The 15,791-nt window shown below is 37.7% G+C and overlaps 1 protein-coding gene across 2 annotated transcripts in view; it reads right to left on the bottom strand.

Annotated features, from left to right (window-relative positions):
• Positions 1-307: 307 nt before the first annotated feature.
• chmp7 (charged multivesicular body protein 7) overlaps positions 308-15,791 on the bottom strand; it is a 35,726-nt gene continuing 20,242 nt past the window's right edge. Inside the window, exons 2-10 of one of the 2 annotated variants that reach the window (XM_073819566.1) lie at positions 14,424-14,699; positions 14,148-14,319; positions 11,826-12,011; positions 8,753-8,886; positions 8,613-8,661; positions 8,411-8,530; positions 1,251-1,349; positions 1,099-1,156; positions 308-837 (exon numbers count right to left, since the gene is read on the bottom strand). In XM_073819566.1, coding sequence (XP_073675667.1) covers positions 593-837; positions 1,099-1,156; positions 1,251-1,349; positions 8,411-8,530; positions 8,613-8,661; positions 8,753-8,886; positions 11,826-12,011; positions 14,148-14,319; positions 14,424-14,695 — 1,335 coding nt within the window. In that variant the 5' untranslated portion in view covers positions 14,696-14,699 and the 3' untranslated portion in view covers positions 308-592. The remainder of the gene's footprint in view (positions 838-1,098; positions 1,157-1,250; positions 1,350-8,410; positions 8,531-8,612; positions 8,662-8,752; positions 8,887-11,825; positions 12,012-14,147; positions 14,320-14,423; positions 14,700-15,791) is intronic. The other variant, XM_073819565.1, reaches the window with a different exon arrangement.

Here is a 15,791-nt window from a genome sequence, read left to right as displayed (position 1 = left end):
AGTTGCATATGAGTCTCTCAGTTGTCCTCAGTGTGAAAAGATGGATCTCAAAATCAATTCAAATACACAAAAATGCTGGAAAACGAAAGAACCAAGAACAGCAGGCAGTTTAACTGTTCAGGAAAACAAGGGACTCTAAACCACTAAACCAAAAAAAAAAAAACCAGATGTGGATCATTCAGGTAACAACACAGTATTAAGAATCAAGTGTATGTACACATTGAAAATGACCTAATATTTTCAAATTCAACTATTTTCCTGTATGTAAACATCTTTTATGTGAAATATCTTATTCAGGTCAGTACTAAATAAACAAAAACATGCATTTTGTATGACCCCTCTTATTTTGGTAAAATAATTAACATATTGCAGATTCTGAAAGGGGGATGTAAACTTTTGACTTCAACTGTTCACTTGCAAGAGGTAAATCCTCAAGGCTTTATTTAGACGGAAATCTACTGGTATTATTGTATCAGTACTAAAATGACTATAAAATATGTACGGAAAAAAAAGAATTTTCAAGTATGAGCAATAATATCAGTGATGCTTGCCTTATCAAACACTATTAACTAGTGGCATTTCAGAAATAACTTTATATAAAGGAACCTGTGTCAGAGACTGTAAGTCGACTTAGTTCTCTGTCCAGCTCCTCATCTGTAATGCCTAGACTGAAATCAGGCACGGAGGGCAGAGACTGGACAAAATCTGCATCTGGGATACCCGCTTTCTTTGGAGGAGAAAAGGGATGTGTCGGAACCGCTGGGAGCACGTTGTTATCTGGGATGGTTTTCTCCAATAATGACTTCAGCTCCTCCTCCAACTCCTCTGAATCCTCACCTATGAGAGCATAAAGCATTAGTTGTATGGTAAAGTCTTGATCCAGCTTAGCTGTGGAACAGTTATTGTCATGCATTAATGAACAGTAGAAGCCTGAAAGGCAGAAATACCAATCATAGCAAACCACTTACACCCATTACTCCACACCCATGAAAAGTTCTCAAGGTTCAAAGACATTGCTGATACACAGAATACATCTAGGAAATGCATATAGTCTAAAAAAATACATATAGGGAAAAAAAAACAAAGTTAAACTTATACCAGAATCCAGCGTCCCACTGGCAAGAGTCTGGTTGATTTCATCCTGAGTGTCGCATAACTGTGCAAAAAGCATAAATGAAACAGAAAATAAAGACATTATTTTTTTAAAAGAAGTAATTATATTATAAATAATATTGTTTCTGATGAATCACCTCCTGTATCTGATCAACCAGATTCTCTGCTCGCTCCACAGTCACACCCTTCAGGGAGATTCTCAAAGCCGCCACACCTGCCTGGTATGCCTGCATCACCTGTTCACACATATGAAAACAGTTTATTAAGCAATGTGTAATGTATTTGCTTCAGTGTACTATTTACATTTTAGTTAAAATATATCATGTTAGGTGCTTGCAAAACAATTTTGAATGCTTCAGAACTGTCAGTTCAAGTGAATATGAGATTTAAAACATTAAAATAATAATGACACTGAAGTAGTGGCATTATTGCAGAAGGCAACCAGGGCAGAGACATGGTTTTGTTGGTTGGATTTTGAGATGTGAACTAAATGACTGAAGAAATATACACAAATCATCAGAGAGAAGTTCACTGGAAGTTTCAGATAAAGTGACAGCTTATTGTGATTATGTCATCTGTCGAACCCCAGAAAGACAAAAACACCATAAAAGTGCATATGATTAGTGAACGTAATTCTAAGGAGGAAGAATAGCAAATTAAATTTCAGTCAAAGCTTTTGTATGACTTGATTTGAAAGAGGAATATGCTTTTTCATGTTTAAAAAAGGGGAGAAAAAAAACAGCAGATATGAAGATGTGTGAATAATGACTGAATTAGAATAATAACAAGGTTTCGTGAACCTTTGAGCGTTTGTGAGTTGTATAATAATAATTATAACTATTAAACTAATGATTAAGTTATACAAATGTAAAATTAAAATAAATCTAAATAAAACACTAAAAATACATTTTAAATGTCATTATATAATGAATTTGCTCAAAATTTATAATCACGATTATTAATCACAGTTATTGTCATTTGAGGAATTTCTTTTTTCATTTAACATTTTCACATTTTGCGTTTCTCTTATGAAGCGGACATCAACTTCTATGCATAGTTTCTTTTACCTCATGTAGTTTCCTGATAAATTATATTTAGCCTATATAATAAACACACACTCTACATTATCCACCTTATTTTTCAATGTCGAAGTAAGTTATTGTTATTGTTTTCTGGTAATGTGTGAGACTTCTGGTTCATAAGCCACCGTAGGGAAATAGCGAGAAAAATAACAACGCGCAGTAAACGGTAAAACTGTTTGCACTACAAACCATTGTGTTCATAATTAAGATAATAGATTACAATAATATAATAAGACACACCAGTTTGCAATATCAAGCAGCAAAACAAGCTGTTATGTACAGCTAAAAGTAGCTGGATGCAGATGAGACCAGAAGCCAGACACATTAAATTTACAAATGGCCACGTCAGCTCTTATGGGAAAAATACGGTGGATAAAAACTGGTAAAACAAGACGCTTCTCTCAAAAGCTAAACATGTGAAATTGTTTGATATTGACCCATTGAATCCAAATTATATTAGTGTTTTTTGTCAATAATTACTGTATTTTGTCACAGAGTTTGCATAAGTGGATTTATTCACCAAACCACCGCAATCGTAAACAATATAGTTCGAGATATAGGTTTATTTAGTTCATTAATGAGAAGGTTTAAAGGCAGATTTAGTCACTGCATACAGCACAAACAGCTGTGTAAGGGAACACAGACTAACTGGATTGCACTTTTAGAGATTGCTGAATTCCAACGTACGTTTGCTGGTGTTTTCAAACATCAGTGCTTTTTCCGCAGTGTAAGAGAGCATGTGCAAATGGTTGCCAGATTGTGGAGATTAAGTAAAACAGTGTCTCTTTACGGCCTTGTCCACACTAATACGTTTTCATTTAAAGCAGGGGTCCCCCAACTTTTTTCTAAAAGGGCCACATAATTTTCTTTTCTTTGATGGGGGGCCGGGTTGGTTTACAAAAGAAAATTCCATGGGCCGGACTGACTAGTAGTAGTATTATTATTTTATTATGATTTTACCTGTATTTGTACTATGCTAGAATAGTTTATTTTGTTATGCACCACACAGACAAATGATCATTTCTTTTCAAAAGATATACAGGAGCATCTCATTAAATTAGAAAGTTCATATATTATCAAATTGTGTAAATAAATTTAATGCACACAGAGTGAAGTACTCTAAGTAGTAAGTCTTTGGTACTTTTAATTGTGATTTGGCTCACATTTAACAAAAACCCACCAATTCACAATCTCAACAAATAAGAATATGGTGACATGCTAATCAGCTAATCAACTCAAAACGCCTGCAATGTTTTCCTGAGTCGTCAAAATGGTCTCTCAGTTTGGTTCATTAGGCTACACAATCATGGGAAAGACTGCTGACCTGACAGTTGTCCAGAAGACAAGCATTGACCCCCTTCACAAGGAGGGTAAGCCACAAACATTCATTGCCAAAGAAGCTGGCTGTTCACAGAGTGCTGTATCCAAGCATGTTAACAGAAAGTTGAGTGGAAGGAAAAATGTAGAAGAAAAAGATGCACAACCAACTGAGAGAACTGCAGCCTTGAGAGGCTTGTAAAGCAAAATCGACTCAAGAAACCACTGTGTTTTTTAAATCACACGTCAAACTCTGCCTTCAGCCTTTTCAGCGCTTCCACAGACTTTTCAACTGGGAATGGGGCCACTGGTTTCTCAGCTGAAAAACTTTGGATAACTGGGAGAGAAGTGAAGTCTTGCTTTTGCACTTGTCCCACAAGCAGTGCTAGTTTCACCTCAAATGCTATTGAGTCATTTTGTCATCGCTCTGAATTTTCTAGCTGGCTCGCGCATCACCTGTTCGAACGCGATAACACATTATGTTGAATGTACCATTTTGCTGGTGAATTTAACAAATAATTAGGCTGTGATAATAATAAAAAAAATAAACTAAGAAATTTTAGTTTGAAAGCCAACCTTTATTATCAAATACCGATATAAGTAAAACATATATTAAAAATTTTTCATTTTCATTTTTCATTTTCAAAATATGTCGCTGGCATTGTTCAGAGGGCCGGTCCAAATGTGGGGGCGGGCCGCATTCGGCCCCAGGGCCTTAGTTTGGGGACCCCTGATTTAAAGCAACACTAAGTAACTTTTCCCTCAACGCTCCCTCTACAGGTTGGAAGCGGAATTGTCAACACTAAAGAGTTGTTTTTACCTTAAAATAATGTTTCCGAACTCGTGTCAGTGGTTCATCAACTCATAACAGGGTGAAACGGCACTTTCTTATTCGCTTTGCGACCCTCTATCGGCCATAACAGCACTGTGTAAGTTTGGGTCGTCGGGTCGCGGTTTTGTAGTTCAAATGAGACTACAAATGCGACTTGCTTTACGGCAGGCTTCACAAACGGTTTTCATACTTTTATAAAGTCATACAACATACTCTACCTTGTCACTGGACATCTTTATTTCCAAAGCCGGTCCTGGATAGCCTCCAAACAAATAACGTGCATGTGACGCGACGGTAGGCTAAATTATTTACGGCAGCGGTAATGGACAATTCCGCTTCCAACCAGTAGAGGGAGCGTTGAGGGAAAAGTTACTTAGTGTTGCTTTAAAATGCATATTTTTCTCTCTGTTTTGGCCTTCCATCCACACTAAGACAGCGTTTTGTTTGTCAAGGAAAACTGAGCTTTTTGAAAACACTCTGCAAAAACGGCCTTTTCGCTTTGTAGTGTGGACTGTAAAAACAGGCTTTTGAAAACGATGACGCATGTTTAGTCATGTGACACATATTGTACCAATAAATATACTATATTGCCAAAAGTATCGGGAAACCCCCTTTTAATGAACAGGTTTGACTATTTTAGTAATTTCCATGAGTACAAATCTTAGGCCCGGTTTCACAGACAGGGTTTTGACTAAGCCAAGATTAGGCCAAAGTTCAATTAGGACATTTAAGCAATTTTCATAAATGTGATTAGAATAAAAACATTACTGGTGTGCATCTTGAGACAAAACAAAGGCACTAATATATTTTAGGATCAATCAGTGCAATTTTATTTTAGTTGAAACAACTCAGATTTACATTTTAGTCTAGGACTAGGCTTAAGCCTTGTCTGTGAAACCGGGGGTTAATGTTTAAGCAAATAATGATATTCTAGGGAATTGTGTGCTTCTAATTTTATAGCAACAGTTTGGATAGGACCCTTTTCTGTTCTAACATGTCAATGCCTCTGTGCATAAGGCAATGTTCACAGAGAAATTATTGATTCAGTCAGTGTGAAAGAACTTGACTGGTCTGCAGAAAGCCAAGTCCTAATCCCAGCTGAACTCCTCTGGTGTGACTTTAAATGCAGACCTTTAGCTAAAAACTCATCACCAAACACAAATGACTTGTACATAAGGGTAGTCATTTTAGACAAATACAAAACTGTTGCAACAAAGACGGAAATACAATTTTTAAATGCAGTAAGTATGTTTCCAAATTTGTTGCCACAGTTTTGGAAGTGCCTTTTCTGTTCTAAAGAGGGGAGTGTCCCAATACTTTTGTCCCATGTAGTGTATGTACTAATCATTAATGTTTGATGATGGGTTTTTGGCTCCAGAGGTGTTCAGCTGAGATTAGGACTTTGCTTTCTGCAGACCAGTCAAATTCTTCCACACTGACTGAATCAGTCATTTCTCTATGAACCTTGCCTTATGCACAGAGTTAGAACAGAAAAGAGTCCTGTCCAAACTGTTCCTGTAAAATTAGAAGCACACAATTCCCTAGAATATCATTATAGGCTTAAACTTTAAGATTTGTTCTCATGGAAATGTCTAAAGTAGTCAAACCTGTTCATTACAAGGGGGTGTCCCAATACTTTTGGCAATATAGTGTATCTATGTTTATACCAGTAATTGTGCTTGTTATGTGCCATTCACTTTCACACTGCTGCTAAATATATTTACTTTGGACACTTTTCATATTACAGTCCTAAAAAGATGACAGAAAATCTTGTCACAATTGCCATTACCGAAATTGAGATTTCCATAAATAAAATGATCCTACTAGAAGAATTGCGTGAAAACATATGTCTTATCCATCTGTATCATCTCATTAAGCTTTTATCAGGGTTCCCTCTCTAAGCCAAATGTCAAATTCCCTAACTTTTCCCTGACTTTAACTGATTAAAAAGCTTAATTTCCATGACCTATAATCTATGGATGCATCTATTTGCAAGCTTTATTTACTTGTTCACAGACGTTTTTAGTACAAAACACATATACACTATTTTTTTTCTTTTTGCTTTTACCTGTTAAATGCACTTTGATATTTTTCTGTACTATTTATACAGAAATTAATTTACCTTTTTTATGTTTTTATAACCATAACAATAGGCAAAATGCGTGAAACAACGCAATAAAACAAAATACGGTATAGAAAAATTACATTTTGATAAAAGGAAACAAAAAAATTTAATTAAAAACAAACAAAAATCCCTGATATTCCATGACTTGGACAAAATAAATATAACATTCCCTGACTGTTAATGTCTGGAATAGACCTTTTAAAATTCCATGATATTCCAGAAATTCCATGAACCATGGGATCCCTGTTTTATTAGTTTTTACACATGCGCAGTAAGGCAAATGTAATGTTTTCCGACATTTCAGTCAGGATGGGAAACTTTTGGAAAACATTTGAAAACGCTTACTCTGTTTTCAAATGTATCTGGATTAATGTAGATGTAGCCTAAAAGAAAAGCTCTGATTGGAGGATATAAACTCTTGACATCTGGCAACTTTTAAGCATGAATGCTAGTGGAGGCCTGTTACCGATGAAAAATAACAAAAAGTAGGGCTGCAACTAACGATTATTTTGATAATCGATTAGTTGGTCGATTATTTTTTTTGATTAATTGGCTTAAAAATCTATTTTTTTTATTTTATTGACGAAAATCACACTATGCCACATTCTGCCCAATGTCCTTCAAACAAATGTGCCAACCGAAAGCTATGAAAACGCAGTTATTAATTTATTAGATTAAATTTGTTAAGCACTGTATAAAGTGAACAAAGTTTATATCTCTACATTAAAAATGAAAAGAATAGCCTAATACAGATAATAAAGATGAATAAAAACAAACTCCGTGTTAACCAACAGATAAGAGGAATGTTCTGTAGGAACACGCGTTTACTTTGATCAAAGTCACGTTTACTGTCATTTCTTTATATAAAAGGCGGCTATGAAGCGTCTGATATTTATATATAAGATAATTACACGCTGTTATCCCTTTACAGTCCCTACTCTCCATAAATATGTGCACTACATGGCTTTTAAACATAAATTTAACATTCAACAACAGATATTTCAGCAAAATGAATGTTTTTGTGCTGAGTATTAATTGTCTCCCTCTCTGTGTTCCTGTCTGATGCTCATTCAGTACAGATTTAAAATTAACACAAACTGTCAGAATGGACTTTTATGCAAAAATGGAAATGCTCGTGTGAATTTGTGACATTTACAGACAAGGATATGACCGTAAACTGAAAGCTTTCATGCTGAGGATGCAAACAAATCTGTCAAAGCGCCTCACAGGGCAAGCCATTACGCTATTAGCTTAAAGTTTAAAATAAAGAATTCTCATGTTTTGGGTTTGAATCACGTAACTCTCCTGCAGCATCTCATTCTGTTTCCTCCACTATTTTTAAATGCATTTTGTCCATAGAAATGCGTCATTCAGTGCTGTAATTTGACACAACCCTCTGAAGTTGTATGTTCACTGTGGGCGGACCCAGTTAATCCATAATGAGAATTATTGTGGATAATTTTCATTATCGATAATAATAGATTTTTCCGATTAGTTGTTGCAACCCTAATAAAATGTAAATTTTCAGGATAAACAACCTGTGGGAAAATATTGCAGATCTTTATGTAATTATTTGAGAGTAACAATTGCAAACACAATTAAAATATTAATTGTGTGGTCATAATTTCATATGATCGTTAAACAACATCAGAGAACCATGAGCATATGAATGTGTTTTTAAATTACTGAAATATTGTCAGGGCGTACATCAAGTAAATATTTTAGGTCAAAGGGGTTCGCCAAAAAAAAGGGGAATTCCTGCTTTAAGCAGTGCACACTACATTAATTTCAGAAAAATGTGGACAAGAGAAAGCACAATAGAGTGCTGGCCTGTACGAGTGCGACGTGGCAAAGCGTGGGTGATGTCACTGGTGTTAGCCAACAGCATGTGTTGTCACTTACAGCAGACTGTCAGTGCATCTGTGTGTTTGCGTGTCTCACCAGGCGGTCGGTTTGGGAGTTTGCTATTCTGTCCAGGATGCCCTTCACTGTCTCGAGCTGAGCAAACAGACGATCTGCTTTCTTCTCCACCCGCTTGCTCCCACGTAAACACCTCAAGGCCTGTGACAGAAAAAGGTGGGAATCCAATAAAACTAATTTCTTGCTTATTACAATAGACCCAAAACACAAAGTGTGCTCATACCTGTGATTTCTTTCCTTCTTTAAGCAGTGACTTGGCCTGCTGCTTGCACCTGCACATTAGACAACATCTTTTAGCTGCAGCGCCATTGTAATTACACCTGACCGCAATAACATAAATACAATTTAGATAAACTGGCTCACTTTTCTGCTTCCTGTCCCAACGCCTCCACCCTCTCCTCCAGAAGCTTTTCACTGCGCTTGAGCTGATAGATGCCCAGGTCCACCTCGCTCACAGGAGACACACGACCCTGTCCTGCCTGACTAAATTTCACCAGCTATACATGGACAGATCAAAAGTTCAATTAGAACGGAGCAATCTGAAACCAAACAAGTGATTTTAACACATTTAAGACAAATGTTGGAACTTAAATGTATCAGATATTACCTACACATTATCATTCAAAACAGTTATTTTTGAAAGGAATCTCTTCTACTCACCAACACAGCCTTCATTTGATAAAACAAATCCAGTACACAAAATACAAAAACATTATTACAATTTAAAATAACTGCTTTCTATTTTAATATATTCTAAAATTAAAATTATACATGAATTTTTAGCAGCCATTACTCCAATTTTTGGTGTCACAAGATTCTTCTGAAATTATTCTAATATGCTGAATTGCTTCACAAGAAATACTTATTATTATGAATAATAAATTCGAAAACCATGTTTTTTTAAAATGGTTCTTTGATGAATAGAAAGTTAAAATAAACATCATTTATCTGAAATAGAAATCGTTTGTAACATTATACATGTCTTTACTATAGAAGCCCGTTTCTGCCAGAGAATAATAATAAAAATAAATATCTAAATATCTAAAATAATAACTAAATCTCACAATTATTGACTTTTGTCTAGCAATTATATTTTTTAGGAAAAAAGTCTGAATTAAGATTAACCTTTATTTTATTTTTACCTTTTTTATATAGAATTATTATACTCAGAATTCTTTAACTCTTTAACTTTTGATGATTCTAACTGACAACTAATAAAAACCCGAATTCAGTATCTCAGAAAATTATAATATTGTGAAAAGGTTCAGTACTGAAGACACCTGGTGCCACACTCTAAAAAGGTTAATTAACTCTAAACACCTGCAAAGGCCTTTAAATGGTCTCTCAGTCTAGTTCTGTAGGCTACACAATCATGGGGAAGACTGCTGATTTGACAGTTGTCCAAAAGACAACCATTGACACCTTGCACAAGGAGGGCAAGACACAAAAGGTCATTGCAAAAGAGGCTGGCTGTTCACAGAGCTCTGTGTCCAAGCACATTAATAGAGAGGCGAAGGGAAGGAAAAGATGTGGTAGAAAAAAAAGTGTACAAGCAATAGAGAGAATTGTGAAACAAAACCCATTCAAAAATGTGGGGGAGATTCACAAAGAGTGGACTGCAGCTGGAGTCAGTGCTTCAAGAACCACTACGCACAGACGTATGCAAGACATGGGTTTCAGCTGTCGCATTCCTTGTGTCAAGCCACTCTTAAACAACAGACAGCGTCAGAAGCGTCTCACCTGGGATAAAGACAAAAAGGCTGGACTGCTGCTGAGTGGTCCAAAGTTATGTTCTCTGGTGAAAGTAAATTTTGCATTTCCTTTGAAAATCAGGGTCCCAGAGTCTGGAGGAAGAGAGGAGAGGCACAGAATCCACGTTGCTTGAGGTTCAGTGTAAAGTTTCCACAGTCAGTGATGGTTTGGAGTGCCATGTCATCTGCTGGTGTTGGTCCACTGTGTTTTCTGAGGTCCAAGGTCAACGCAGCTGTATACCAAGACGTTTTAGAGCACTTCATGCTTCCTGCTGCTGACCAACTTTATGGAGATGCAGATTTCATTTTGCAACAGGACTTGGCACCTGCACACAGTGCCAAAGCTACCAGTACCTGGTTTAAGGACCATGGTATCCCTGTTCTTAATTGGCCAGCAAACTCGCCTGACCTTAACCCAAAAGAAAACCTTTGGGGTATTGTGAAGAGGAAGATGCGATATGCCAGACCCAACAATGCAGAAGAACTGAAGGCCACTAAGTATTGAGTGCTGTACAGGCTCATACTTTTCAGTTGGCCAAGATTTCTAAAAATACTTTCTTTGTATTGGTCTGAAGTAATATTCTAATTTTCTGGGATACTGAATTGGGGTTTTCATTAGTTATCAGTTATAATCATCAAAATTAAAATAAATAAACACTTGAAATATATCAGTCTGTGTGGAATGAATGTATACATTATACAAGTTTCACTTGAATGGAACTAGTGAAATAAATCAACTTTTTGAAGATATTCTAATTATATGACCAGCACCTGTGTGTGTGTGTGTGTGTGTGTGTGTGTAATCTGTATATAAGCAACATTTTGACTTTTTATCTCACAGCTGTTTTTGTGAGATATAAAAATGTAAATCTCACAATTAAGACTTTTTTCTAGAAATTCAGATTTTTTTATTCTGCATTGTGAGGAAAAATATAAAGATTTACCTTATTTTATTTGTACTTTTGCTTTTGTATTGTAATCTTTGTTGAATAAATAGCAGCATTTATTTGAAATAGAAATCTGTTGTAACATTATTGTAACATTATAATTGTCTTTATTATAGCAGCCTGTTTCTACCATGGAGTAATAATAAACAAGGAAATCTCACAATTATGACTTTTTCTGGCAATTAGTTTTTTTTTTTATTCAGTTTTGAAGAAATTTACCTTTACCTCAGAATTTACCTTTATTTTAACCTTTTTATTTTTTTATATATTATATATTTTATATACTCATAATTCTGAGAAAAAAAGGTTAGAATTCTAAGAATTTTTATTCTTGCAATTCTGAGTTTACATCTCACTGTTCTGTTAATATAAAAAAAGTAAATCTCACAATTACAATTTATTTTTTACTCTAAATTGTGAGAAACATTTTAAAGATTCACCTTTTTACTTTAATTTTTATTTTCTTTCGCAATTCAGAGTTTGCAGCTCACAAAAAAAGAAAAGGTGAGACAAAAACATTCTATACTTAATGCAAATGTAATGCATCTTCACTGAACAGAAATATTAATTTAATTAATTTATTTGTTTATTTTTTTAGAAATGAATGGTAGTGTAGTGAGGATTCACTAAAAAAGGTAAAACCTGCATTAATACCTACAACATTTTCAAAACCCATCAACTTTCTATTCCTAAAGTCTTTGTGGCTACATCAAGGTTAGCTTTTAGACACAAACACACCTTCTCGCCTTCGTGGAGTGAGACGGTGACGTGTTTCTCTCTCTGTAGCTGCAGCAGAGCCAGGCAGAGCGTGCTTTCATCCGAACAGATGTGAGAGGAGAGAGCACGCAGCTCTTGGAAAGACAGCAGAGAGTGCGTGGCTAAAGGAGAAGCCCGATATGCTGCCAAAAGTGCCACAGCCTTTTCCTGCAAGAGGAAAAACAGCTTGTACTCAGCTCTGACCGATAATTACCTGCACGTCATATAAATAATATACAGTGTTTGTTTGTTTTTTAATTACAAATTATTGCATCATATAATGTCTTATGGTGCGTTCACACCGGACGCGAATAAAGCGGCAAGCGTGAGTGATTTATGCTGCGTTCACACCGCACACTTTGTCTGCGTCAGGCAACGCTCCCAACGCATCTAGTTTGACGCATGTACGTTGAAGCTTGCAACGCTTGCTTTTTGGTGCATTCACACCGCACGCGTCAGGCAACGCTCTGTCCCTCACGGTGCGTTCACACTACAGCGTCAAATCCACGCTCAGTGCCGCTAGCAACGCTACAACGCCACTGCTTTGGGGAGTGTCTAATTTAGGGCTGAGCACACCTCTGAAAAACAATGTTCACACTCTATGTACGTTCCATTGTCTTATTTTAACGGCGGTTTGCAAAATAAACTGTAGCGTATACTAACAACATGCAAACTACATTTACTTTTGCTTGACTTTTTCAATAATGTGATTTCAGCTCAGTAATCCACCAGTTTCAGAAACACGCGTCATAATCTTGCCTTGCCTACTCTTCACAGCGATTGGTTGTCGCCGGCGTTTTGCGCTCGAAATTTGCATAAAGTTGAGGAATGCCCAACCTTTTGACGCTGTCAGCTGCTCTCAACGCTATCTCCGCGCCGCTTCCAATCCCAAAATGCACCACGCGACTGTTTACGCGCAACTTCCATGTGAATGAATTGAAAACGCTCGCTTCGCCCCGCTCGCTACGTGCCAGTGTGAACGCACCGTCAGACTCCTCCAACGCTTTTTGCACTCTTCCCCTGAATAAACCATGGCAAACTAGTAGGGACTGGACATTTTGGAATCTTCTCATGACCATGTTTCGCTAGCTAACGAAATGGAAAATAATTACGTTGAGAAAAGATTTGACCCGACATACCGATCTCTTCAGCAATCTTCATCCAAGCAAGTTCCTTTTCATTTCTAACTTTATACAACGAGGACGGATTGTACAATTCTCTGCGATTGCAGACGGCTACAATGAGCTATTTTCTTCCATTGTTGAAAATGTTATTTTTCTGCTCCCGCTTCATTCAAGATACGTGTGGTGACGTCGCTACAGTGAGACGCTCTGATTGGTTGACGCACTGCGTCAAGAGAGTCAAGTCCGTCAAAAGTTCAGCTAGCTGAACTTCTGCGTTGCTTGCGTTTGCTGCGTTGACGCTTGAAACGCAGTTAACGCATTGAAAAGTTGACGGATCCAACGCACCGCAGAGCCTCTGACGGACTCAACCATAGACTTTACATGTAATCTTGCCGCAACTGACGCTGACGTTTTGGGCGGTGTGAACGCACCATTACATGTTAAGTCAACGCAAAGACGCGAATAGTCATCCTGCGGCGCGAAACGCACGAATAGCGCGAATGAAGCGGCGCACATTGAGCATTTCAAGCGATTGCCGCGCAAAACGCGCAAGTTCAAAAATCTGAACTTTGGCGAAAATTCGCGCCGCGTTAACCAATCAGGAGCTTGCTCTAGTAGTGACGGAGGCAGAAATCCGAAACAACAATGGAGGACAAAATCACCGTTGCTGTCTGTGGTTACTCGGAGCTGTACCATACATCTTTGTACTTTTATAGCTTATAGATCTTGCTTGGAAGAAAGTGAGTGAAGGGGTCGGACAATCTGGTAAGTTTAAAAAAAATGCTCTTTACTCAATTTGACCTACATATATATACATATTGAGACTACAAGCAAGCTAAAGCTGGCAAATTGAGCTCATTCACCTATTTTACAACTACTTTCCCGCTGACTAGTGGCAGACGCCCCTCCCATGACATGAATTCGCGTCTGTTGTGAAGTAAATGTCACGCGCGAATGACGCGAATTTCACGGCGAATGAAGCGTGTAAACTCAAAATGTTCAAGCGTCCAACTACGCGCGAATAGCGCGATTTATTCGCGCAAGTCGCGTCTGGTGTGAACGCCCCATTAGTATTCGTTAGGTTAAAAAAATGTTCTATTGACCCCAGACATTTGAGCAGTAGGTATATAGGCTTGAAAAAAGCATTAATGAGTATTTATGCTGTTAATTTGTCACTTACTTTTACCAGGTCTATCACAACAAATGATTCCTCCAGTGGGACCCTCCCACTCCCCAGCAGAGCAGACAGAGTCCATTTTAAAGGTCGAACTAACAAGAGTCCAACACCCCACGACAACCAGCCTAAGTCTACGTTTGCAGCAAAGTCTGATTCCTTCTGCACCTTCCCGCTTCTAAAAGGACAATAAAACACATCCGAAATGGCATGCCATAAATCTATGTAATGATTAAACAATTTGATCAACGCGTCACTATATTTGAGATGACAGAGATTTACCTAATCATGCTTTGAAGTACAGTACTCAAGCCCAGAGGAACAGAGCCCTTCCTCCTGAAGCTCTCATTCAGCTCCTGCAGATTCACACACACCGATCCACGTCGCCTGCAGTGATCAATGATCAGAGGACTCCAGAAGTCTATCTTCCCATCCCAGTCTGTACAGTCAACATCTCGGTTCTCTTTAAAGGCAGAGAACAAGAAAGCCATTCGCTCGTCATCCTCCCAGTCCGAGGGGAAACACGCATCCCTCTTCTCCAATGAAACCGACATTGTGCTGTGAATGAAAGAATTTGCATGATTACTACAGCAGTTAAAAAGCAAATGTTACTTTTAATTTTAATTTTAAACAGAGTACTAATTATGGAAATAGTAATATACACTGAACTGTCAGGGTTCTGCCCTGACAGCCCTGTCTGGGTTGTCATTGTTTTATGTCTCCATGTTTGTCTTGTGCCTGAGCACATGGCTGTGTCTTTGTTTATGTTGGCCATGTGCTCCCCTTGTCCTGCCTCCTCGTTTTCTGTCACCACGCCCCCTTGTTTAGCCCTCATTGCCGGAGTGTCTTCACCTGTTTTCCTTATCTGGTCCTCGTTGGTCATGATTGTCTGCACCTGATCCTCATGTGTCCTGTTCCTTTATATTGTGCTGTCTTCTCTATTGTCACTGCTGGTTCGTTGCGTTTGCTCTCTGCGCACAAGCTTCTTTAAAAGTCTTCTCCTAGTTGTATTAATAGTATCTTCATTTTTTTTCCCTCCTTGTCAGTCTAGTTTTTCATTTAGTTCTTTTGTAGCATATTGGATTTTCTTTTGTTTGTTATTTGATCCCATCTTGTGACCGCCTTTATTTTGTTTTAGCTTTTTCAAGCTTTTAGTTTAGTTGTTTTATTTAGATTAGTCAGTCTAGTTTTTTGGGTTTTTGTTTCTAGCTTTTTGTTCTCTTTTCGGTTCTATTCTCTTGGTTTCTTTTCTTTTACTTTTGTTTTTACAGTTTTAGTTTTTTCCCTGTGTGTTCTTCTTGTGGTCTTGTTCAAAGTCTTTGTGTTTGTCCTGTTCAGTGTCTTGTCTTTTCCCTCTGGCGGCAGCTCTTTGGACCTGGCTTACTGGACTGGTGGCTACAGCTCTGGACCAGGCCCTATCTGTGATGCTCCATCTCCCTGACCCTGCTGCCCTGCCTTGCCTGGGTCCGTCTCTGCTGTCACCTGTCTCCCCTGTCATCTGTCCCGCCTCACAGTCAAGAACGTCCACGATCATCACCTCCCTGTTTGCACTCCTGTCCATTCAATAAATGTTCCATTTCCGCTCATTCTGCGTTTGGGTCTTTTTCTAGTGTTCTGCGGAGTCAGAATCGTGACAGAACGAACCAGCCA

This window comes from Garra rufa, chromosome 15 (assembly GCF_049309525.1).
Source record: "Garra rufa chromosome 15, GarRuf1.0, whole genome shotgun sequence".
Taxonomy (NCBI): domain Eukaryota; kingdom Metazoa; phylum Chordata; class Actinopteri; order Cypriniformes; family Cyprinidae; genus Garra; species Garra rufa.
This window is presented reverse-complemented; position numbering and strand designations above follow the sequence as displayed.